This window comes from Peromyscus californicus, unplaced genomic scaffold (genome assembly GCF_007827085.1).
Source record: "Peromyscus californicus insignis strain IS unplaced genomic scaffold, ASM782708v3 Scaffold_3__1_contigs__length_106647218, whole genome shotgun sequence".
NCBI lineage: Eukaryota > Metazoa > Chordata > Mammalia > Rodentia > Cricetidae > Peromyscus > Peromyscus californicus.
In genome coordinates this window covers 44,396,941-44,421,445 of record NW_026294551.1, presented here as the reverse complement: position 1 = coordinate 44,421,445, position 24,505 = coordinate 44,396,941, and the positions used below count along the sequence as shown (strand labels likewise).

Sequence of the window (24,505 nt, the reverse complement as noted above, 5' to 3'; positions counted from 1 at the left end):
GCAGTGTGGGGCGGGGGCGGGACGCCGCCCCGCCGCGGGTCTGGCCCTGTGTCAGCAGCCGAGCGGGCGCTCGGGCGGGACATGGCTAGCTGTGCGGCCCGACGGGCCCTGACTGTCGGCAGCCGCTGGTGGTCTCGGTCGCTGGCCACGGCCCGAGGGTCGAGGCCGCTGTGTGCGGTCGGTGGAGCAGGGGCCCTTCTGCCGGTGGCTACAGCGACGTCGCGAAGGCATCTGTCGTCCCGGTGAGGGACCGAACCAGGGGGCCAGGGAACCGGGCCCAGAATTTGGGGAGCATGTTCCTAGCCACTAAGGAGGCCAGGAGGCCTGACTCTGTGTGGGCAACCGGAGTATCACCTGAGAAAGGGTCCCGAGCAGGGAGCAGACATGCGCTGCTTGGGACATGTGCCAGGAGCAGAGAAGGGAACACGGCCCAGGGCCCTGGCGGTGCAGAGCAGCTCCGAGGGAGAACGCTTCTTCAGCGAATCCTGCTTCCCTTGCTGGGGTCCCCAGCACCTGTAGTGGGCTGCCATTTAATCCAATTACCGGGATTTTGACTTTGATCCCCAGTCACTTATTGGGTCATGGCTTCTCTCAAAAAGATGCTATTACGTGGGAAACAAGTCGATTTAAGTGTCTACCTTTGTGGGTCCTAGGTTTCTGTGTGACCTTGGGGAAACTGGTTTTGCCTCTGAGACTTGGGAAAGAGGGTTTGAGGCTTGGGGATGGTGTAAACAAAGCCTTTTAGGGACCAGACAGGAGTGATCGAGTTGGGTATGAAGTTATCATTTTCAAAATGAAATCACAGTGCTTTGACGGGCCCATAGAAAAATTAGACCTATTTAAAAAGGTAATTGATGGAACTGACCTGATAGTGGCTGAGAGAGGTATTTTCTATTAAATAATTATTGCGCGTGCGCACGCGGGGGGTGGTGGGGTGGGCTATGTAGAGAGACTTCAGTACTAAGTGTATTGTTTGTTGTACCTTTGGGAATCTAGAGATGTTAAGTCCTGAGGTCAGGGTAAACACTGTTATAGTTTAAAGGGTAGATGGATGTGTAGAATTGGGAGAGTCATGCTATGTAGCCAGGTTGGTTCAGAACTTGTGATCTTCTAACCTCAGCCTCAAGAGCCCTGAGATTACAGACATGTGGAACCATGTTTGGTTCAGAACAATTTTTCAAAGTAGCAAATGACAGGTTTATTGAGTATACTGCAAGGAAGCAGTAGGTAAGAGCAGAAACAGAAGAACTGCTTGCCTCAGAACGAAGGCTTTTTGAGCACCTCTTACACACTAGACATTGCTCTCAGGAAACAATAGTCTCCCATGGACTCAAGGCAGGGACACCAGTAACTGAAGTGCAGAATTGGAAGGACAGTTAAAATGCTGTGGGAGGCCATGGGCATGGGTGAAGATGTACATTTAACCAGGATATGTAGGCATGACTTTGGATATGCTAAGTGAAGACAGGGGAAAGTAAATCTGGAGTAATTTGATCTAACACTGGGAGACTGGGAAAGGCTTCACCAAGTAGAGGCCGATGGCTGGGTCTTAAAGGAAGAAAAACAGCATCCTTGGCCTTCTCTTCCACCATTGTCCTGGCACCGTACCCTGGCCCCTCAGTGTGCTAGGGTTTTTTTGTTTGTTTGTTTTGTTTTTCCTGATGGAGAAGGACTGTTACCTCCCCAGCATTTCACTTGCTTATTCTTTTCCTTCCCCACTAGAAATCGTGCAGAGGGCAAAGTGCTGGAGACAGTTGGTGTGTTTGAGGTGCCAAAACAAAATGGAAAATATGAGACTGGGCAGGTAGGTATTGTGCTGGGTCAGCTCTCATTTTCATGGAATATTCTGTTTTTGAATGGAGCCAAATTTCGTCACAATGCTGAGTCTCAGTGGTGTTTTCTTCTTTGCATTTCACATCCCCTTCCCCATAGTGCTGGAGACAGATGCTAGACTCCTGGCCTAACCCCAAGCTTCTGTTCTTCTTCTGTTTGGTGGCAGACCAAGATTATAAGTTTTGGTTTTGTTTTGAGGCAGGGTCTTCTGTGTAGCTCAGTTTAGCTTTGAATTCATTCTATAACCCGGGCTGACCTTGAACTTGCAATCTTATTTCCTTAATTTACAGAATCCTGGGATTACAGATATATGAAACCATGCTCAGCTCAGAATCACAAATTTAAAAAAAAATGTTTTTACTTTGATTTATTGAGAAAGAGAGAGCACCCATGCATGGAGATCAAAGGACAGCTTGTGGAAAGTGGTTCTCTCCTCCCACCATGTGAGGCTTGGATCAAACTCAGGTCATTAGGTTTGGTGGCAAGTGCCTTTACCCCAGTGAACTATCTAACGGGCCCAAAAGATATTTTACACTGATTTATTTAGTGTGCGTGCCTCTGTGTTAGTGCTGTGCATACCGTGTGTGCATTAGAATCACAAATTCTTTGTTTTTTTGTTTTTTGAGACAGGGTTTCTCTGTGTAGCTTTGCGCCTTTTCCTGGAACTCACTTGGTAGCCCAGGCTGGCCTCGAACTCACAGAGATCCGCCTGGCTCTGCCTCCCAAGTGCTGGGATTAAAGGCGTGCGCCACCACCGCCCGGCTGAATCACAAATTCTTTAAAGATGAGGTTTCTGGAGGTAGGTGTACAGTACCATCTAATCCCATCGCTCAGAAGTGGGAGCAGAAGGAACACTTCAATTTTGAGGTCTAATATAGTGATGCTATTTGAAAATTCAGTAAGAGGCCAGCGATATAGCTCAACTGGTAAAGGCAGTTGCCAAGGAAACCTAGAAGTAAAGGTGGAGGCGAGAACTGATTCCATAGAGCCATCCTTTGACCTCCACACACCATGGCACTTGTACCCATTTACACCTCCCTAAAATAATAATTACTATTGTTTAAAAAGATTCTTGTTAAAAATACAAATTAGGCTGGGCGGTGGTGGCGCACACCTTTAATCCCAGCACTCCGGAGGCAGAGGGAAGCTGATCTCTGTGAGTTCGAGGCCAGCCTGGGCTATAGAGTGAGTTCCAGGAAAGGCACCAAAGCTATATAAAGAAAGGTTGTTTCAAAAAAACCAAAAAAAAAAAAACCAAAAAAAATCAGGCTAGGGGTGTTAGTTGGTAGAGTGCCTAGCATGCTGGAAGCCCGGTTTGCATCCTGCTATACAAACTGAATGTGGTGGTCCCCTCCTATAATCCTAACACTTGGGAAGTGGAGGTAGGAGGATCAGGACTTTGAGGTCATTTTATCTACTTAGCAAGACTGAGGCCAGACTGGCTTACAAAACTTCAAACCCCTCTGAAACAAAAGTTCCATTGTAAGTAAGGGAAACTATTTGTATGCCTAAAATTTACCCGTGTTATGCATGAGTGTTCTTTCTGTCCTGGAGTTCACAGCTCCAAGAAATGATAGAAACATGGTCAGTGGGGGTTGGAGGGATGACCTAGCAGTTCAGAGCACTTACTGGTTTTCCAGAGGACCTGCCTATAGCTCCCGCTCCCAGGAATTCAATGCTTCTGGCTTCCTTGGGTCCCTGTACTCACATACCCACATACAGATACATACACATAATTAAAAGTAAAGTAAATCTGTAAGAAAGACAAAGAAATATAATCAGTGGCTCTATACTGGACTAAGAGGAGGGCAGGCCAAGGAAAGTTCCCTAAAGGCCAAAGGTGACTTGAAGGGTGACGGGTCAGCCCAGTGATGAGGCATGAGCATACTGCAGTTGTACAGAGTTTTCGGAAAAGGCTGGCAAGACTGTGCTGCAGTTGCCTGCACCCATGCTCCTTCATGGTCATGCCCCACCTGGATGGATTTGCTGGACAGCGGGCTCAGTGAGGTCTCTCTTTCCTCCTAGCTGTTCCTTCATAGTGTTTTTGGCTACCGAGGGGTCGTCCTGTTTCCTTGGCAGGCCAGACTGTATGACCGGGACGTGGCTTCTGCAGCTCCAGAAAAGTAAGTTTCCCTGTCATGCTTATGGTGTCCTCAGGTGGCCCGACTTGTAGCAGACATACTCAGTTGGGGCCTCGGGGGTGAAAATAGCATCCTCTTGGGCTTTAGAAACAACCCCAACCATGGCTGGATGGTGGTGGTGCATGCCTTTAATCCCAGCACTCAGGAGGCAGAGGCAGGTGGATCTCTAAGTTTGAGGCCAACCTGGTCTATGTAGTGAGTTCCAGGACAGCCAGGACTACACAGAAACTCAAACTCAAAAAACAAAACAACAAACCCAACCAGGCATGGTAGTGCACACTTTTAATCCCAGTTCTCAGAGGCAGACACAGGAGGATCTTTGTGAGTTCAAGGACAGCCTGGTCTACATAGTTCCAGGACAGCCAGGGCTATATAGAGAGACCTTATTTCAAAAACAAAACAAAAAAAACAAAACAAAAAAACACAAACAGAAAAATCAAACAAAATAAAAGAAATGACCCCCGAGTATTTCTCTGGCACTCATACCCATGGAGACAGAGTGCTTAATACTAAATATATAGGGTCTCTTTTGGCCTCCCAAAATGGCCTCTTATTGCTCTTTGTTTTTATTATTTATTTACTTGCTGGTTTATTTTTGATTTTTGAGACAGGGTTTCTCTGTAGCCTTGGCTGTCCTGGAACTTTCTCTAGACCAAGCTGGCCTGGAATTCACAGAGATCTATCTGCCTCTGCCTCCCAAGTGCTGGGATTAAAGGTGTGCGCCACCGCCTGGCAAGATTTTTTTTGTTTTTGTTTTTGTTTTTCGAGACAGGGTTTCTCTGTGTAGCTAGCTTTGCGCCTTTCCTGGGACTCACTTGGTAGCCCAGGCTGGCCTCGAACTCACAGAGATCCGCCGGCCTCTGCCTCCCGAGTGCTGGGATTAAAGGCGTGCGCCACCACCGCCCGGCAAGATTTTATTTTTATATAATGTGTATGAGTGTTCTGCCTGGCTGCATGTCTGTGCACCACACTCATGCAGTGCTTCTGGAGGCCAGAAGAGGGTGTAGGAACTGGAGTTACAGACTGTGAACTTTGTGTGGATGCTGGAAACCAAACCTTGGTTCTCTGGAAGAGCAGCCAGTGCTCTCAACCACTTAGCCCTCTTTCCAGCCCCTCTTGTTGGTTTCTTGATGTCCAGTTGGAATCTCTCCATTAATCTCACATCACCCTGGAGTACATTAAAAGAAGAAGGAAGCTCCACTGAATGATCACAGACAACCCTGGCCGGGGGGGGGGGGGGGGGGGGAGCACAGAGACCTTGTGCCCTTGGGGACTCAGGTAGCAACTGGATTCTTTTGTCATGACCCTCCTCTAGGAGGTGCCCAGAGAGTGGTAACTGCATGGGTCCTGCAGGCTCCATTGTTTACTCTCACTGGAGAGAGGCTAGCTGGAGGTGGTATTGAGCAGGTGCCAACCTGTGCCAAGGCCCCTTCAGATCACGAACCAGCCCATTTTGGAGAGGAGGTGTTAGTTAGCTGAACCAGGTACAGCTTCCGCTTCTCTGGAGTGATCTGGGCTGCTTCTCCTACCCCACAGAGCAGAGAACCCCGCTGGTCATGGCTCTAAGGAGGTGAAAGGCAAAACTCACACTTACTATCAGGTGCTGATTGATGCCCGTGACTGTCCACATATAGTAAGTAAGCAAAGTGCCTGGGCCTGGGGTCCCTTCCATGGGGTCCCTTCCATGGGGTCCCTTCACTCATTTAGGGACAAAGAGGGGTCAGACAGAGTTCAGGTCAGCCCTGAGCATCAAGGCCTCAGGACTGGGTAGTGGCCAAGAAACCTTTGAATCACCTTCTGCTTCAGTCTCAGAGATCTCAGACAGAAGCTGTGACCTTCTTGGCTAACCATGATGACAGCCGGGCCCTCTATGCCATCCCAGGTGAGGACCTGAGGAGCAGGGGTCTGGTGTGTCCCAGGGAGAGGAATCTGATGTCCTGTCATCTGCTGGGAGGGATCATGGTGCTAGGGTCGCCTACCTTGGGCAAGACCAGAAGGTATTTCCTCTCCATCTCATCCCTTTGCTCTGTGAGTCTTACCAGCTCTGCCTCTCTGTGCCAGGCTTGGACTATGTCAGCCATGAAGACATCCTCCCCTACACCTCCACAGATCAGGTTCCCATCCAACACGAGCTCTTCGAAAGATTTCTTCTCTATGACCAGACAAAAGGTAATCTTTCAGGAAGGGAGGCAGGAAGGAGAAGGCCCTTTCTTGAAGCTGAGTATCAGACATACCTGGCAGCTAGATCTAGTCCCATTCCCCTCTCACTTTCCCTGTGTCCTGTGTGGTCAGTGGCTTCTGTTTCCTTACACCACCAGAAACAGGCTGGGGTGATGAGAAGCAATTCACAATTGCTAGATAGTAACAACCAGAGGTCCGAACGAACGAACGAACGAATGCCAGGGCTCTTAACTCCCAGTCCTTTCCCACTGTATCACGCCCTCAGGACTTAATCTCAGTAGCAGCTCTGCACCTTCTTCCAGCCTGCTTTCGCTGTATGTGTTGGTCTCGTTCCCTTGGGCATAACTGGGAAGGGGTTTCTGGGAGGGACAGTTGGAGAGTCGGTGCTGTGCCTAGGACTCTGCAGGGCCTGCACTAACCTGCTGTCTCTTCTAGCACCCCCCTTTGTGGCTCGAGAAACACTACGGGCCTGGCAAGAGAAGAATCACCCCTGGCTAGAGCTCTCTGATGTCCACCGGGAAACAACCGAGAACATCCGTGTCACAGTCATCCCTTTCTATATGGGCATGAGGGTAAGTGCTCGAGTGGGCTTCTTCCCGCAAGACTAGGCCCCAGATTCTGTGTGGTATCCTTGATGTGATTGTTGGGATGCGGTGAGAGTGTATCAAATCCTAAACCCTGCCCTGTGGTTCTGCTCTCAAGTGCTTATGTATGGGGTGGCATTGAGTAGCCTCTTGGTAATGGCCAGCACCATGACTTAGAGCAGGAAACCCACAGACCAGGAAGTAGTCCTCCATGCTAGCTCCTCATTCTCCCTTCTGGTAGAGGGACATTCTTGTGAAAAATATGTATACATATACTTGCCTAAATCAGTGTGGACTGATTATCACACTTTGTGTTTAGTAGTGTTGTGATCTTTGTCTTGCCTCACTCCAAGCTGGGCTTGCAGATACAAGTATAAATGGAAGATTTCTTGCCTATTAGGATTCAGTCATGGGGATGTCCACACCCATCAAAAATGGTCGTAAGAGGGCTGTAAGGATAACGGCCCCGGGGGCAGTAAGGCTGGTGAGAACAGAGCCATGGAGTGGACTTCTGTTGGCATCCAGCTCTGTTGGCTTTACCAGGATTGGGGAGGGGCAGAGCAGGAAGGATTTGGTAGGCTGCTGACCATAGTTCTGTCATTCATCATTGGTTCCCAGATATTCACAGCTTGATCAGTCTCTGCTACCTTTCAGGAATACTTCATTTGAGAAGTGTTGATTGGAACAAACTTAGTCTCATCCTCAAACCTTTTCCCCCTCTAGGAAGCCCAGAATTCTCACGTCTATTGGGTGAGTGTCTCCCTTGGCAGGAGCTCAGGAAGGGCCTGGGGGAGGTGTGGAGGCACGTGTTTGCCTCTTGGCCAGGGTGGGTGCAGCCATCCACACTTTAAAACGTAGATGTCGGCCCTTGTTGCTTTTTACTCTCTGTGGAGTTCTGGATGGGCTGGCCCAAGCATTATTCTTCCTCACACATGAACTGTTTCCCTCACAGTGGCGCTACTGTATACGCTTGGAGAACTTGGACAGTGATGTGGTCCAGCTTCGGGAGCGGCACTGGCGGATATTCAGTCTCTCGGGCACCTTGGAGACAGTTCGAGGACGAGGGGTGGTGGGCAGGGTGAGCATCCTTGGGCCACTACAGCCTAGCTGCTGGTCCTGTTAGCAGGCCTGGGAACCTCGGGTATGTGTCTTCGTCTCTGTTATGGACAGAGTGACATACTGAGTTGTCTGTGGTTAAAAATCTTACAGCAGCCCTATCGGGTAGCTTGTCTGTAACCTGTTTCATGGATGAAGAGTGAGACTTAGAAGCTAATTAATAAGGGACAGGGGAGCTGGGTGGTGGTGGCGCATGCCTTTAATCCCAGCACTCGGGAGGCAGAGACAGGAGGATCTCTGTGAGTTTGAGGCCAGCCTGAGAGCTACAGAGTGAGTTCCAAGACAGGCTCCAAAGCTACAAGGCTCTCAAAACAAACAAACAAACAAACAAACAACAACAACAAAATAAGGGACGGGATGTAGTTGGTAGAGTGCCTGCCTGGCATCATGAGTTTGAGCCTAGCACTACATTAACTAACCGTGGTTTTATGTGCCTATAATCTTAGCACTTGGGATGTTTAGGGTCATCCTTGGCTGCCTGGGCTACATGAATCCCTATCTTGACACACATCCCTCTGGAACCCTGGTCTTCTCCAAGAGCAGCACGTGTTCTTTAACTGCTGAGCCCTTTCCAGCCCCAAAGCTCAGGCACTTACTGCTGAGCAGCACGTCTTCCCACCTACTCCAGCACTGGGGATCAAAGTGAGGGCCCTGTGCATGTCAGGCAAACAATCTAGCTACATCATACCCAGATGGCATGTCTTTTAAAACCCTGACTTTATGGGAAATAGAGTCAGAAGGATCAGAATTTAAGGCTATATTTTGGCCACATACAAAGTTTGAAGTCAGCTCATGTCTCTTTTTGCATTCATCCATCTAGTATTTCTTAAAAAGATTTTATTTTATATTACCTGCCTATCCTACCCTGACTCTTGAGAGATTAAGTCACAAGTAATACTAGTGTCATCCAGCACCACTGTTAGAAGACACTTGGGAAAGTGGGGTGAGAAGTAAATAGGGTTTAGACTGGGTATGTGGCAGTACCTGTATCCAGTACCCTGGAAGCTGAGGCAGGATTATTGTGAGTTTGAGGCCAAGTTGGGCTACATGTCATGTCTTTGAAAAACAAAAAATCTTCAGTAGGGCTTGCCTTCAAATTTCAGCTATGTACTATATAACTTTGGGGCTTTTTTTTTTTTTTTTTTTTTTTTGAGACAGGGTTTCTCTGTTTAACAGTCCTGGCTGTACTAGAACTCACTTTGTAGACTAGGCTGGCTTCAAACTCAGAGACCTGCCTGCCTCTGCCTTCCTAGTGCTGGGATCAAAAGTATGTACCACCATGCCTGGCTTGGGCAAATTACATAGCCCAAGTCTGTTTCTTATTGGTAAAGTAGGGATCACACAGTACTTCATGGTCACCAAGAGAATAAAATCTGTGGGCAGAGAGAGGGCCTGCTGTTATGACTGGCACTTGTTCATGAGAGTGAATGCAGGGAGAGATGTTGTCAGAGGAAGTCTGCCTAGCATCCTTCCCTGAGTGCTCCCAGTTTGTTTCCCTAGTGATAGACAGAGTAAGAGGCTCAGGCCACTGCCCATGCTGCGGGAGGAAGTACTGAAAGATGCTCATTGTAGCTATGTCTTCTAGTGTGTTGCTTGGGTGAAGGAGGCATCCGGTCAGTATTTGGTAGCCCCAGGATGGAGGGAATGTGTTTCTGGGGCTTGGCCTGACCCATTTTGCCTGAATTCTTTTAGGAACCAGTGTTATCCAAGGAGCAGCCTGCATTCCAGTATAGCAGCCATGTCTCCCTGCAAGCTTCCAGTGGGCACATGTGGTGAGTGTGTATGCTGGAGTGTATGTTGCTCAGCTCCCCAGACAGCTGCCAGTTAGCAAGTGAGAGCTGGAGCTGGGTGTAGTAGATGTATACCTGTCATGACAGCACTTGGAAGACTGAGGCAGGCTTATGAGACCCTATTTCCACTCATGCCAACAGCAACAAAGTGAGAGCAGAGTGAGGACCTGAGATGGGCACAAGTAGGTATTGTTCACTGCTATGTGGACTGTTTGAGGTTTTTTGTTTTTTGTTTTTTGAGACAGGGTTTCTCTGTAGTCTTGGCTGTCCTGGATCTTGCTTTGTAGACCAGGCTGGCCTTGAACTCACAGAGATCCGCCTGCCTCTACCTCCCAAGTGCTGGGATTAAAGGTGTGTGCCACCACCACCCGGCGACTGTCTGGTTTTTAGGGTTATGGTTTGTGGGCTAAGGAATTAGGTCCCAAGACTTGGGACTGTACTGAATTGCTCATGTAGTTGGGTTTCCCCCTTAATCTCAAGTTCAGGTTGGCTGCTCATATAGTACGTATATCCAAATGACAGAATCTTTATAGCTGTGCTTTTGTGTGTGGCCACATGGGACTCTTGGATCTTTGGTTATCTTGTCATGAGCTAGGCAAATGACAACCCCAACCTTCCTCATCCAGCTGTGGCTGGATGCACACAGATCAAGAGGGCTTTCAGTTCAGCTCTTTCTCCCTCTAAAGCAACTTCTCCAATTCTTAGGGGCACATTTCGTTTTGAGAGACCTGATGGCTCCCACTTTGATGTCCGGATCCCACCCTTCTCCTTGGAAAGCAATAAAGATGAGAAGACACCACCCTCAGGCCTTCACTGGTAGGCCAGCTGAGGTCCTTGAGTGCCCAGGTTGGGCCCCTCCAAACAGCTCTTAATCCCTAATTGCTGCAGAACTCTAAATCTCTCCCTGTTATGGGCCACAATGGGCCCCCTAATTTTGGGATTCTTTTTTGGAGGGGATTGTAACTTTTCTTGGAAGACCCACATAAGAATCCTCCAAGGTTGGCCCCTGCCCCAGGCCATGCCTACACCATGTTCCAGCAAAATTGTCAGGGAACTCTGTTCAGTTGTCACAGGTTTCTGGAATGTGAGGTGTGGTCAGTAAACCAGTGCTCACTTGGCCACAATGGCCATTTTGTCCCCAGGGTCTCAGGCTCCCTTGTTGGCCCTGTGGGAATTCTTGGTTGCTTTCCTGCAAAGTCTCTTCTAGGGAGCTGCTGCCTCTGCTAGGGTGTGTCTTCCTCAGAAGCTGGACATCTGCTGGGGGAACTGCTAACAGTGGGCTGCACTGGACTAAGTTCTCAGCCTCTTCTTTACCCTCAGCCCAGTGCAGAGGAGGCCAGGCAGCCAGCATTTAGGGTTGGAATGCCTGACTATAAACACTGATTAGCCACCAGCCACCAGGCCTGGTTTCACTAGGCCTGGAGAAGAGTGAGGCAAAACCAGTCAGTTTCCTGGAGCTGTGGGCTTCTGAGCATTGAGCAAAAGTCTGCCAGGCATCCAGACCACAAGTGCAGGAATTCAGCCAAGCAGCAGCTTACGTTATGGACAGTGACCAAGCCGAGCCACTTCCAGAGCTTCTGTCAGACCAACAAGAGGCAGAACTGGGCTGCATTCTGCACAGTTCTCAGGATCCTTCACCACTCTAGTCACTGTTGAGGCCCTTTCATTCTTGCATTATTAAATCTCAGTTCCAGTCCTTGTGAGCATTGTTCTTAATCTTCCACCAGGGGGAGTGTGGGGACTAATGAGTTTTCGGACCTACCTAGAATACAAGGTCATGGAGGGACCAGAAATAAAGAACTGAGCCCACAGCTGTGAGCTGGCCAACCTCTACTCCCTGGAAACATGGATCCGCACCATTGCAGTGTGACACAATTTTATTAGAAGTTAGTGTTTACTTCTATCACTTAGGGTAAGCAACCAAGGATTGCAGGTATGCATTAAGTAAGACACATTCTTTCACGACAGAACCTGTGCTACCCTTTAGGTAGACCAGTCACATCCATCCCAAGTTCAGCAGAGCCCGTTGCTGGTGTCTGTTAACAGCTCCCAGTTTGACCTTCATCCATACTTGTGTTTACTCCCCCGGGCTGCTTGTAATCGAAAATTTCATCCTTCCAAGAGCCACTGTAGGAAGAGGACTGGGAAATCCCACAAACCCCTAAGCCACAGAGTCTAAGCAAAGAAGCACAATCACTTCAGTGTTAGTGTTTTTCTTAAACCAAGGAGATGTTTTCCGTCAAAGAGGATGAATGCCCAGCCCTGGACTCTTGCTGTGCTACCTTAGGCCCAAGGACTAGACACCACTGATATGGATGTCAAAGCACCAAGTAGAAGCTAAAGGGGATGAGGAGGTTAAGGAACAAACTGGAAATACGAGGATATGGATGTCAAAGCACCAAGTAGAGGCTAAAGGGGATGTGGAGGTCAAGGAACAACCCGGAAATACGCAGCAGGGAGCCAGGAATGTGAATATTAGAGGGCTTCTTGGGGACAGCTGAGAAAATAGTCAGTGGCCTCATGCTACAACATTCCAAAGTCTGGGAAAGCCTCAAAGCCAAAGCCTAAATTTGGCCAAAAAATTGATTGTCATCTCACTTCCAGTGAGATCTGGAAGAACTAATAGCTGCTGATCACCACGGTGCCTGACCTGAGCATCTTAGAGCTATCTATACATTCAAGATTCACATCAAAGGCTTGATTACTTAGTCACATTTCTCCTGCTCTATTGTGTCATGTCAGGGCCTTGTGAGAGCCCAACCCTGGGCCTGGCATCTGCCCATAGGCTCTGAGAGGTGAGCTATGTGCAGCCATTTGGCAATTATAAAAGTGGTCAAGGGATGAAGCTGACAACCTCTGTCCCTTCCTGAGCACTGCTGCTGCTGATGGCCACACACTTTGTCAGGCTTGCAAACAGCTCTCTCCAGTGACAACATTCCTCTGGAAAGAATCCAGTTAAGAGGGCCAAGACCAGCAAAGAAGGGGAGGAAAACCAAAGCCCAGAGGAATAATTCATGTCTAGTCTAGACCTTGGTACCTCTATGATCAAGTGACCCAAAAGAAATTTGGGCCTTTAAAAAGGCTTAAGTTGCCCTGGTTACTATGTATTTGGAGCCTCATCACTAAACAGAACCACCACCAGAGCCAGAACATAAACCAAACATGATGTCAGGAGCTGGGCAAAAGTATGGCCGAGCCTGGGCCACATCTGTGGGCAGTGCTGGCAGCATGGGGCTCCAAGAGTTTGCTCCACAGCCTCCTGCTGCAGCTTGTGTTTCAGGCCTGCAGCACAGCTTTTGGCTTTATGGACTGCGGGGAGAGCATGTCTTAGAGCTGAGCATACCCAAGTATGAGACCCAAAGCAAACGATCGTGTTAGGTCTGAGTCAGTGATTTGGCCCTACAGGGGGTGAGGTATCTTTTCCCATAGGAAGCTATTAAAACCACGGTCTCATCTTGGGCATCCTTCCCTGTTGGGTGTTCTTTGGGCTGGCCAGTCACATTGACAAAGCCAAAGCTAGTCAGTTTGCTTTTTTTCTTGGGACAAAGTCTCTACATAGCCCAGGCTAGCCTGGAACTTTAACTACATAGCACAGACTGGTCTCAAACTTATGATCCTCCTGCCTCAGCCTTTGAGTGCTGGTATTATAGCATATGCCAGCACACCTGGCTACTAACTGCTTCTTTATCCCTTCCCTCAGATTCTGCAAGAGGGGATTAGTGTCAGAAAAAGCTTTGGATCAAGGCAGAATAGGCTCCTGAATGACAGATATACAAAGTGCTTTAAAGATGAGTCCTAGGGCATTAAAAAGGGTGGAGTGTGGGGGTTGGGTGGGGTGGGCAGGGATCTGTCTAGGTGGGGGCCTGGCATCCTGCAGGGGTAACAAATGCTTAGTCCTAGGTTGTCCCTCATCAGACTAGAAACTAGTCATTTCCTAGATACTTTGTGTGTGTGGCAGTACTGGGGATTGAACCCAGGGCCTCACTCATACTAGGTAAGTATTCTACCACTAAGCTATGCCACTAGCCCTCTTTTTAAAACTTTATATTGAGACAGTCTTGCTAAGTTGTCCAGGCTAGCCTATAACCTTTTATCCTGCCTCAGCCTCTCCATAGCTGGGATTATAGGCAAGGCCACCATGCTAACATCTAGATTTAAAAACAACAACAAAACAAACAAACAAAAAAAATCAGGCCATACCTATGCTTAAACATCTTAGGAAAAAAAAAAGGCTGCCCTTTCTGTTCAAAATTGGGTCCTTGCAGCACCAGAAGCCTCCTTTCCAGTAGAACAAAGCTGTTCCCATGGGCCTCAGCTGAGGAACTGAAGGAGCTCTTCAGCAGAGGAAAGGAGCACTCAGCCAAGGGCCTGGGGAATGTTCTTGGCAGGAGGTGGAAGTCAGTGCACTCACCCTAGAGCAGAAGTAGCTCCCTGTTGGGCAGGAAGTGGGGTGGCATCTGATGGGGGAGGAGGACCAGGTAAGACAACGTGGCCTTTCCTCTGCTGGGCTCCCTGATCTCCCAAGCAGGGCCTGGCACCGCTACTTGCTAAAGCAGGCTCCCAGCTAGCAGGAGCAGCATAGGGTGGCCAATGGGGTGTGTTCCACAGGAGAGCAGACATGGCTTCTTGTGCTCTGACTTCCTAAAGGTCCCATTAGTCTCGATGAGCAGACTGGTGGCCAAGTTGCCGGTCATCGTAAGTGCTATAGCGCTTGACGTGAATGCGGCGGACACGGTCCCGCAGTTCAAAGGTATCCTCATCTTCACTGGGGGAAGCCTGGCTGCGGCTCCGACTTGTGGCCTCCAGCAAGGAATTGTCAGGGACTCGAGGGGTCTCATAGAGTAGGACATTGAGTGTCTCCTCATAGATTCGGGCCTCTGGGAATTCCACCTGGGGAGAAGGGAACAAGATGGAGTGAGGTTTCATTTCCCGAGGAAACAAGTTAGCGCTCTTGACCTTGTCTCTTCCATGAAGCCTCCTAACTTAGAAGTCAGGTAGCTGCCCAGCTAACAAGGGAAGCATCAGGGGACATGAGAATATAGATTAACACCCCCCCTGCATCCCACCCCACTCCACAACTGACGATTATATCATAGGTATGTGCAGGCACAAACAACTCCATGGGAGGTGCTAGGTCTCAGGCCTGAGCTTTCTGGGATGCAGTTTCTATGGGTGTAAAGTGATACCAATTGCTACTTTCTTTGTTTTTTTGTTTGTTTTTGTTTTGTTTTGCTTTTAGACAGGGTCTCCTTATGGCCCAAGCTGCCCCAGACTCTGAATCCTCCAGACTCAGAATCCTCCTACCTCAGCCTTCTGGGTACTGGGATTCCAGGTTTGCCTGCCGAGCTGAGCTAATACCTCTTGAGATTTGTCAGCATCAGAAGAAAGACCTACATTCCTTAGCTCAGTGAACAGCCTGACTAAACAACCAAACACATAATAAAAAGCAGCTGCTTAGCCAGGCTGGGTGGTACCCATCTGTAATCCCTGCTACCTGGGATGCTGAGGCAGGAGGATGGAGAGTTTGAAGCCAGCCTACCTAGTGAAGTCCTGTCTCAATGAAGCAGTGGGGGCACAGAGATGATGGCGCAGATGGTAAATTAAAGGTGCTTGCCACCAGTCCTGACGACCTGAGTTTGACCCCAGGACCCAAATGGTGGAACCTAAATGGAGAGAAGTCTCCAGGCTGTCCTGTCTGTCACCCACCCACACAGACAAATGCAGTAATAAAGAAGTCACTCTGATAAGCAGTTCCACTGCTTTTCTGATCCTGAAAGCCCACCCCTAGGATCAATGTGGAAGAGATCAGGACCCCAAAATTGTAGCAACTCTGTCACAGTGAGCTCCTGTGCCTTCACCTCAAGTGGAGAGAATGGTTCCAGCTGGGCCCGTCCTACAGCTGGGGTGTAAGGGGGAGGGGAGTCACGGAAAAAGAGAGCACCTGGGAAGAAGACAGGCACTGCCACCTCTGCTGTTCCTCAGACCCCGAATCCTGACTCCAGTGTCACAGCCTCTTGGCTTAACCCCATGTCACACCCCCGTCCCACACACCCACTGCCAAAGACTCCTACCTCACATACGCTGCCCTTCGGACAGCCCTCAGCAGAGCACTCAGCCTGAGGCAGTGTGGCAGTCTGGGGCTAAGGTTCTTGGGTCTGGATGCTTGAACCCTTAATTCCCCTTCACTTCCCAGATAATCTGCCTGGTACTCCACCCAGTACAACTCTGCTGTCTCCAAGTATATATATACTCTAGGAAGACTCCTGCTGGCCTCTGCAGAAGGGGAAGAGCTGAGTATGTAAACTGTCCCCTACCAAGTAATTCACACAGCCGATTATAGTGGAGTATACCTGTAACCCTAGTACTACTGGGCTGAGGCAGGAGGAATGCCATGTGTTTGTGGCCAACCTACTAGGTTATGTAGCAAGCTTCAGCCTGCGCTTCACTGACCCTGTTTCAACAAGAAAAAATGAAAGGTGACTTGTGTTCATCTGCACTGTGAGGTCATTCCATAGGCTGGCTGCAAGAGCAGTGTTGAAGTGGGAAGCCACACTAGACTGCTGTTTCTGAGTCGTACCTTTGCCATGTATTGGCTACACTGAGACTCTCATTCCCATGTCTGCAAGCAGGAGAACAGACCAGTGTGGTTGAAATGGCTCCCGCAGATCAGACAACTGAGAAGGGGTGGGGCTAGAGCTGCAACTGAGTTGTGACAACCTCAGAGACCTGGTCCTTCCATGACCCAGAAAGTTCTTGCTGGTCAGTGGGCTTCTTTCTCAGCAGTGCTACCAGTTTCTGACCATCCCCAACCTCTTTGTTCTGGCTCTCTCCTACCTGGCACCATCACACCATGTTTGGGAAAGTCCATGAGGCTCTTGGGTTGCTGTGGGAAGGGTGCACTGGGGCAAGACCAGTTCTCCACCCTGGAGTCTGTGTAATCTGTCCCCACAGGGGAAAGCCCATACCTTGGTCTGCTTCTTCTCGGTGGCATACACGATGGAGGTGCAGCACACCTCTGCCAGCTTACGACCCTGGCCATAGAAAGACCAGCAGCAGATTTCATCACCAATGACGTCCTTGATGAAGAGCACGCGGCCATTGAAGCGCAAAGACAGCTTGTCAAACAGTTCAATGTTTTTCAGCAGATGATCATCAGAGTTGCTGAAAAACCCAAGGGCCAGCAGGCCTGGAATGAGGTTCCAGCACAATGGAGGGCTGGTGGGACAGTCTGGGTTCTCCACCTCCCCCCCAATGCTAAAATGAAGACAAGACAGAGGCAGAAAGGAACTTGTAGGACTGAGGCCTGTGAGAGCGGAGGGTGGAACTGGCTCTCATTTATAGCAAAGAGTACTGAGGGGAAGTGGTGACCCCTCCCTAAGCCTGGAAGAAGGGGTCCCTCACTGCTCCATAGGAGACAGTGTTCTTTTGCTGTGGGGTGGATGATGCAGTGTCCACAGGGGACCATGAGAGCCTAGAGCCAAGCCGGGGTCTATCTAACCCAACTATGGCCTGTCAGGAGGACACAGTGAGGAGCATAGGCTTCAGGACTTGGTTTATGACTTCCTAGCACCCCTCTTCACCCACCAAGACAATGGGGATGGAAATCCCTGACGTGCTCCTGATATGAGACATTACAGGCATGCTTCACATTTTATCATCTACATCCCAACCAGGCTATGTAACAAATCCCCAGTGCCTCTGTCCTGAGTCCCCTTCTATTTCTGTTCATTGCCCTCAGCAAAGGTGGTTTCAACACCCAGCTCCGTGTTACATGTGTCAGGAATCTGAATTCCCTTGGGCCTACTGCCCAGAACCGGCTGGCTGCTCAGCCCTTAGGGTGCTTCTGCCACCCTCGCCAGGGAGATGCCCGCCGTACCTGGTGTATGAGTACTTGTTATTGCTCCTGTTGTACAGCAGCTTCACCACAGGCTGTGAGGGAAGAAAGAGTAAGGGCTAGGCCAGGAGCCTGGTGTCCCCAGGCCGCGGCCCTCAGAGTGCCCGGTACCTTTGTGGAAGATTCGATGAGCCTGTCCTCCTCTCTCAGAGATGTGATGATAGGGATGTTGCACACAGGCTGGTAGGACTCTTTCTTGTCCTGGGTGACACAGAGCAGAAAGCTGCCTTTAGGATCTAATGCTGGCCAGGTCCCTCCCTAGGCCTTGGGCCACAGTCACCCCTGCCTGGTAAGGAGGTAGACAGATCATGACATTCTTGGTAATAGATACTGCCAGCCAGTAAGCAGATCCCCACCGCAGAAAACCTGAAGCTCAGCTATCTACGTGAATGAACCAGAGGCCTAGCCGGCTTGTGCTGCCATGCACGGATACTTAGCGGCAGTTTGCTGCGCCTGGGCAGCACCTCATTGTTCTAGCTGGATTTGGACTCATCAACCTCATTTCCGACACAGCTTTCCAGGAGCCAAACCTAATGTCCCCAGAGGGACAAGTCCCAGCCTCATTAAGCCACCCAGCTCTTCCTGTACCTGCAGTGCAGTCTGGCACATGTTCACTAGCCCTTGAATGAGATAATATTTTGCTTCAGCCATCAATTCCTGGATCTCTTGCCGGTTTTGAGGGAGGGTGATGGTGTCATCTCGGAGGTAATTCAAGATGGTGCCAAAGTGCTTTCCACATCTGTCTATGAGGATCCAGCCTAGAGATTTAGAGGGATCCCACAGGATTACTGTTAGCCTCCAGCTGTGTCTGATGCAGGCAGAGGCCACCTGAGAGAGGCAGGCAGGCAGGCAGGCAGGCAGCAGCATGCAAGGAAAGGCGCTACATGGGAGTGCAGAGACGAGGCCAGGGGTGCACGGAGACCGAGGCCTCAGGTCTGTGCTGCTCTTCCCTATCCTGAGTCCAGAAACTCCTGTGTCCCTGAGAAGATACAGGTCTTCAAGGCTCTATGGAGGACTGGATGTCTAAGCTTGGGGGTACTCAGGTCACCCAGGTAATACAGAAATCACCAGTCTGCTTACCTTTTGCCCACTGCCCAGGCTGTACTGTGTTTATGACAAGCTTACTCATTTGGATATATATGTCAGCTTGTGTGTGTGTGTGTGTGTGTAGCCTTAGCTGTCCTGGAACTCACTCTGTAGACCAGGCTGGCCTCGAACTCACAGAGATCCGCTTGCCTCTGCCTCCCGAGTGCTGGGATTAAAGGCATGTACCACCATGCCTGACCCATATGTCAGCTTTTGAAACAGGGTTTTGCTAAGTTATCTGGGTTAGCCCCAAATTTGAGATTGAACTGTGTCAACCTCCTGAGTGTTGGGATTACAAACATGTGCCAGCATTCCTGGATTCTATTTGGAAAAAAAATATATATTTTTTTTCTTTTTTTTTTTTTTTTTTTTTTTTTTTTTTGGTTTTTCGAGACAGGGTTTCTCTGTGTAGCTTTGCGCCTGTCCTGGAACTCACTTGGTAGCCCAGGCTAGCCTCGAACTCACAGAGATCCGCCTGGCTCTGCCTCCCAAGTGCTGGGATTAAAGGCGTGCGCCACCACCGCCCGGCATATTTTTTTTCTTGAGACAAAGTTTCTTATAGTCTAAGGCTGGCTTCAAATTCGCTATGTAATGGAGGCTGGCTTCAAATTCCCGATTCTCCTGTCCCCACCTCTAAGTGCTAGCATTACAGACGTGTGCCACCACACCCAGCCTGGATATTTTTTAAGTATGAACTTTTTCCTCTAGATGATACATAAACATACAGCATTCTATGGACAATTTCAAGGAATTTTGAAGCTCTGTTAAGACTTGTAAGAAATGAAGAGGAAAAGATACAGATTCTAGATCTATTGAGCTTAAGCCCTGCCCTGAAGTCACCTCAGGATGCCCCCTTCCTCCCCTCCCTTGCCCAGCATGCCCCGATATAATGGCTCACCTTCTTTGTCGGTCAGCACCTCCATGCGCCCACTGAACATGGCCTTGAGCATAGTGTCATGCCGAGTGAGGGCCCGGACTGTAGTGTAGTACAGGGAGCCGCCCACGTTGAGCTGCACGTACTTGTTGCCCAGCCCGCCTCCCTTGAAGCCGCTTATCTTGGGCTTGGCCCCTGAGGCTGGGCACAGACAGGTGTCCCCGGACATCTCCCGCTGCAGGTAGATCACCACACGGCAGGAGGTAGGCTTGGAAGGCTCTGCCGTGGTGGAAGTAGTCACGAATGAGTGGCCCACAGAGGCCAGGGCCTCATACTCTCAGTGCTGGAAGCAAGAGGTAGAGAGAACACGGAAGTCAGCAGAGTAGAGGTCACAAGGGAGGAGGGACAGCAGCAGGAACTCTGACATGGTTTACTTCCCAGATAAGCCCATGCACTCCCAAGCAGAGGCTGAGTTCCTGGCTGTGCTGGTCAGTTTTCTGTCAACTTGACACAAGCTAAAGTCATCTGGGAAGAAAACCTTAACTGAGAAAAATGCCTTTATCACATTGGCCTGGAGGCAAGCCTGCAGGGGCATTTTCTTGATTAATGATTGATGGGGAGTGGGCAGTGCCATCCATCCCTGGGCAGGTGATCCTGGATGGTGTAAGAAAGCAGGCTGGGTCGGGTGGCGGCGGCGCATGCCTTTAATCCCAGCACCTGGGAGGCAGAGGCAGGCAGATCTCTGTGAGTTTGAGGCCAGCCTGGTCTACAAAATGAGTTCCAGGACAGGTACCAAAGCTACACAGAGAAACCCGGTCTCGGGGGTGGGGGGTGGGGAGAAGCAAGCAAGCAGGCTGGGCAAGCCAGTAAACAGCATTCCTCTATGGGCTCCGCTTCAGTTCCTATCCTCAGGTTCCTGTCACCAGTTCCTTCCCCAACTTTCCTCAATGAAGAACTGTGACCTGGGACGTGTGAGCCAAATAAACTTTCCTCCCTGATCTGCTTTTGGTCACATGTTTTATCGCAGCAATAGAAAGCAAATTAGGATACTGGGTGCCAGCAAGAATGACCCCTATGCTGTTCTCACAGTACCAGGAGCCAGGTCTGGGAGCATAAACTCCCTCCAGGCTCAGCTCTGCTTTGAGTTGCAAGGAAAACCCTTAGAACTAAGAGCCAGATAAATAGATCATCCTGGAATCCACCATACTGACTTCAGAAAATGGTTTCCCAAGACTCCCAGAACTCCAGACTTCTAGACTAACCAACTGGGGATCTAGCCAGCCTGGGAGTTTCCCAGGAGCCAGAAGGACAGGATGCATTTCCTGTCTCAGGAGTAGCCCGCTCCAGAACTCAGGTTAGCACCAGCCAAAGAAAGCCTGGATTTAGGAAGAACATGAGTATGGTTCTAAGAGAGGTTGGAGAGGGCCAGCTTTGGAGGCAGCCAGCCCGGGAGCTTGGCAGGGGTTACCTGAGCTCCCACGGGGTTTCCTGACCTTCCCCTTTCTTGGCATCAGTCTTGACCCAAGTTCCTGTAATTGTCACTATTTTTTCAAAGCAGAACACAGGATGGCTCTTTTGCTGCTTTTTCCTGAGGGCCCTATCTCTCTTTTTTTCCTTCCCACCAAGAATGGGGAGAAAAGACATGATGATAATACTAAAAATGATTAAGGAATGTAGAAAGTAAAACTAACAGTTCAGAAACCAAAGGAATGATTAAAGGAAAAGTTGGTTCGATCTCTTGGCTTGCATTATGGTTTTGTTGTTGTTATTTATATTCTAAGAGTCACCATGTGGTTGCTCGGAATTGAATTTAGGTCCTCTGGAAGAGCAGCCAGTGCTTTTAACTGCTGAGCCACCTCTCCAGCCCCATATTCTAAATTCTAAACCTGTAAACTCTGAATTAAAAACAAACAAACAAAAAGATTGAGTCCTAGAGTATGGTGATACCTGCCTTTAATCCCAGCACTGGGAAGCAGAGGCAGGAGGCTCTCTGTGAGTTCTAGGCCAGTCAGATCTACAGAGAGAGTTCTAGGACAGCCAGGACTACACACAGAGAGACCTTGTATCAACAACAAACAAACAAACAAACAAGGGCTGGAGAGATGGCTCAGAAGTTAAGAGCACCGACTGCTCTTCCAGAGGTCTTGAGTTCAATTCCCAGCACCCATATGGTGGCTCGCAACCATCTGTAATGAGATCTGGCGCCCTCTTCTGGCATGAAGGCAGAACACTGCATAATAAATAAATCTTAAAACAAACCAACAAACTGAATGGGTACAGACTTACTGTGGTTACCATTCCCTAAACATCACAGTGTAACAACTATTTGTATACATACAATAATATCCATTCACCAAAGAAAAAATATCATAGCTAAACTCACTGCATGTTTAGTATGTGGCAGGGAATATTTTAGGCATTGGGTATATATTTTATCTCACTTAATAAAGTTGTCATTTCTTATGCTCCTACTGTGTGTCAGACACTGGAAATAGAAAAGAACAAATACAAAAGAGTCCTGCCCTCATGGAACTTACACTCTACTAGAAGAAGACAGACTAGCTGGACATAACGGCACATGCCTTTAATCCTAGTACTTAGAAGTTTCAAGCTAGCCTGGCGTATGTAGTGAGTTCCAGGGCAGCCAAGGCTATGCAGAGAAACCTTGTCTCAAACAAAAACAAAAACACAAACTAGAAGACAGAGTATAAACAAGGAACAAAGAAGCAGACAGTTATACAGGCGATTGATGTAACTGAAAATACCAGAATGACCTGAGAATTATCAGGCTGAGGCTTGAGACCAAGGGAAGATGGCATTTCAGCTAAGGTCGGACAGTGTATTCTAGACAGCAAGTGCAATGCTCCTGTTTGAAACAAGGTTTAGAGGCAGAAGAGATGGCTCAGTGGTAAGAACATGTACTCCCCTTACAGAAGACCCAGGTACAGTTCCCAGCACTCACATCAACAGGCTCACAATAATCAAACTCCTGTTCCAGGGGATCTGACACCTTCTTCTGGCCTTTGCTGCACATGGTATACATATGTACACTCAGACACACACATGTACACTTAGATTTTTAAAAAATGTAACAAGTTTTATGGGGCTGGAGAGATGGATCAGCAGTTAAGAGCACTGGCTGCCTCCCAGACACCTACGTTCAAGTCATACCACTCATACAGTGGCTCACAATCGTCTATAACTCCAGTTCTAGGGGATCCGATGCCCTCTTCTGGTCTCTGTGGGCACCAGGCACAACATGCAGGCAAAACCACCACACACACAAATTGCTAAAAAGGAACAAGTTTTAGGAAGAGTGGGGACATGGTAAGTGGTAGACAGGAAGAAGGGGAAGGTGGTCTGATGGAGAGCCAGAGAAAGCCAGCACTACGTGATCATGAAGAACTGGGTTTTATGTGAATTAAAATATACTTTGGGAACTGACTGGAAGGCTTTAAGCAGGGGAGTGATATGATCTAATTTTATAGCCTCCACGGACAACTGGATGCTGTGTAGGACTGCAAAGGTGCATGAGAGGAAGTGGAAAGATCAGAGAAAGTAGTGGTCTAGGCAAGAGATGATGAAGGCATGGGTCACAGAAGCAAGGCTGGAGACAGAAACAGAAACCCCCAAAGTGGGATCGACCTCTTTAAATCCCAGAACACTCAGTGGATTACTGTTAGCCTCATGCCTTACAGGTGAAACCCAGACTGTTGTTCCTCAAACAAGAATGGCACATTTTTAAGTATTCAATATATATCAGCTTGTTAGACTAAAACTGTTCCTGAAAAGATCTAGGTATGTCCCTGGAATGGTCGGGGTGGGGTGGGGTGTTGTCTGGGAAAGGCTAGGGTGGTGCTGTGTGAAGTAACACATCCTTTTGGTGGCTTATTTGCTTCGTTGATGGAATACGCATGACATGAGTCCCAGGAGACTGACAGGAAGTAACACGAGAATGCTAGAATGGCGAGCAATTGCCCTATCTCAAAGGAAAAAAGTGGACCCTCAACAAGTTTTAGCAAGTTCCTCACACATTTTGTGTCCAATCCCTACTGCCCCAGAATCAAAGGAAGCACACATATACACGTTCTACCAAATCAAAGAAACTCAATGACGAGGCTTGCCAACGGAGGAAATCAAATCCGGAGCTAATCTATTCTTTTCCTACAAAGCAGCCACTTTGAGTCCTGGGTGACGTCAGATCAGATTCCACCAGACCAATGAGTTCCAAGAGTCCGGTGGCAGGTGACGCCCTAGAAAGAAATTTCTGAGAGGATGAAGTTTCCACCAATAGCCTCGGTGCTCTTCCCTCTGGACTTCGCCTATGGATCTCAGAGTAGTCCTGGGGCTAGGGACCTACACGTGTCTCTAAGGGAACCTCATGGGAAGCAAAACAGAACAAAGGGCAAAAGATCGCGGTGGTGTAAAGACGGTCCTAAAGGAAGGACACGATGGGCAGCCAGAGGGTGGGAAGGCTGATTTTGGCTAAAAAGGTCAGAAATCGTGGGAGCGACTCTTAGGCTTCACCCAAAGGGTCCTCCGTGGAAATGAAGAGATATCCCACCTCTCTCCCGCCACACCCCTCCTCTTCTGAGACACTGAGATCCGTGGTGCCACCCATCCCCAGGAGAGGACCTGAACTCTATCCCCGCGCGCCGTCCCGTGCCTTTTGCCCAGGACCCGGCAGAGCCTGTCCTTTCCCTCTGCACTCAAAAACGTCTGGCTCTCACCGTCCGCGGGGGCGCCTCTCCTCTCAGGCGAGCGGCGAGCGGACTCCGCGCTGCCTCTGGCCTGTGGCAGCCTGCAATCTCAGCTGTGAGCTCACATCCTGCGCCCGCCGACTCCGGAGCTACAGCCCCGCCCTTACGGCTCGAGAAACATTACTACAAGGCCCGGCATGCACAGCGCGCGAGCAGCTGGTGGAGTCGGGCATCCGCTGAGGTTTGGCCTCTTTCCGCTTCCGGGTGTGAGCGCAAATCTACTTCCGACGGCTTCCGGCGCAAAGG

The 24,505-nt window shown here is 49.3% G+C and overlaps 2 protein-coding genes across 2 annotated transcripts; one reads left to right on the top strand and one right to left on the bottom strand.

The window, feature by feature from the left end:
• The first annotated feature begins 2 nt into the window (after nt 1–2).
• Poldip2 (DNA polymerase delta interacting protein 2) lies at nt 3–11,341 on the top strand. Its single transcript, XM_052755784.1, has 11 exons — nt 3–242; nt 1,723–1,804; nt 3,859–3,956; nt 5,511–5,607; nt 5,781–5,856; nt 6,036–6,143; nt 6,591–6,727; nt 7,463–7,489; nt 7,692–7,817; nt 9,548–9,627; nt 10,351–11,341. The coding sequence occupies exons 1-11, from the start codon at nt 82–84 to the stop codon at nt 10,463–10,465; spliced, it is 1,107 nt and encodes a 368-aa protein (XP_052611744.1). The 5' UTR covers nt 3–81; the 3' UTR covers nt 10,466–11,341.
• A 163-nt stretch (nt 11,342–11,504) lies between these two features.
• Tnfaip1 (TNF alpha induced protein 1) lies at nt 11,505–24,366 on the bottom strand. Its single transcript, XM_052755785.1, has 7 exons — nt 24,230–24,366; nt 19,524–19,842; nt 18,128–18,297; nt 17,651–17,740; nt 17,522–17,574; nt 16,611–16,806; nt 11,505–14,535 (listed from the first exon to the last, which is right to left on the bottom strand). Exons 2-7 carry the CDS (start codon nt 19,726–19,728, stop codon nt 14,299–14,301), a joined length of 951 nt encoding a protein of 316 aa, XP_052611745.1. The 5' UTR covers nt 19,729–19,842; nt 24,230–24,366; the 3' UTR covers nt 11,505–14,298.
• Nucleotides 24,367–24,505: the final 139 nt, after the last annotated feature.

Coding starts and splice junctions, on each gene's coding strand:
- Poldip2 (XM_052755784.1), top strand. CDS start 82: ATGGCTAGCTGTGCGGCCCGACGGGCCCTGACTGTCGGCAGCCGCTGG. Junction 5,608..5,780: donor CCCGTGACTGTCCACATATA/GTAAGTAAGCAA, acceptor CTTCTGCTTCAG/TCTCAGAGATCTCAGACAGA. Junction 5,857..6,035: donor GGCCCTCTATGCCATCCCAG/GTGAGGACCTGA, acceptor TCTCTGTGCCAG/GCTTGGACTATGTCAGCCAT.
- Tnfaip1 (XM_052755785.1), bottom strand. CDS start 19,728: ATGTCCGGGGACACCTGTCTGTGCCCAGCCTCAGGGGCCAAGCCCAAG. Junction 17,741..18,127: donor TGTGCCAGACTGCACTGCAG/GTACAGGAAGAG, acceptor TGTGTCACCCAG/GACAAGAAAGAGTCCTACCA. Junction 14,536..16,610: donor CCGAGAAGAAGCAGACCAAG/GTATGGGCTTTC, acceptor CCTTCTCCCCAG/GTGGAATTCCCAGAGGCCCG.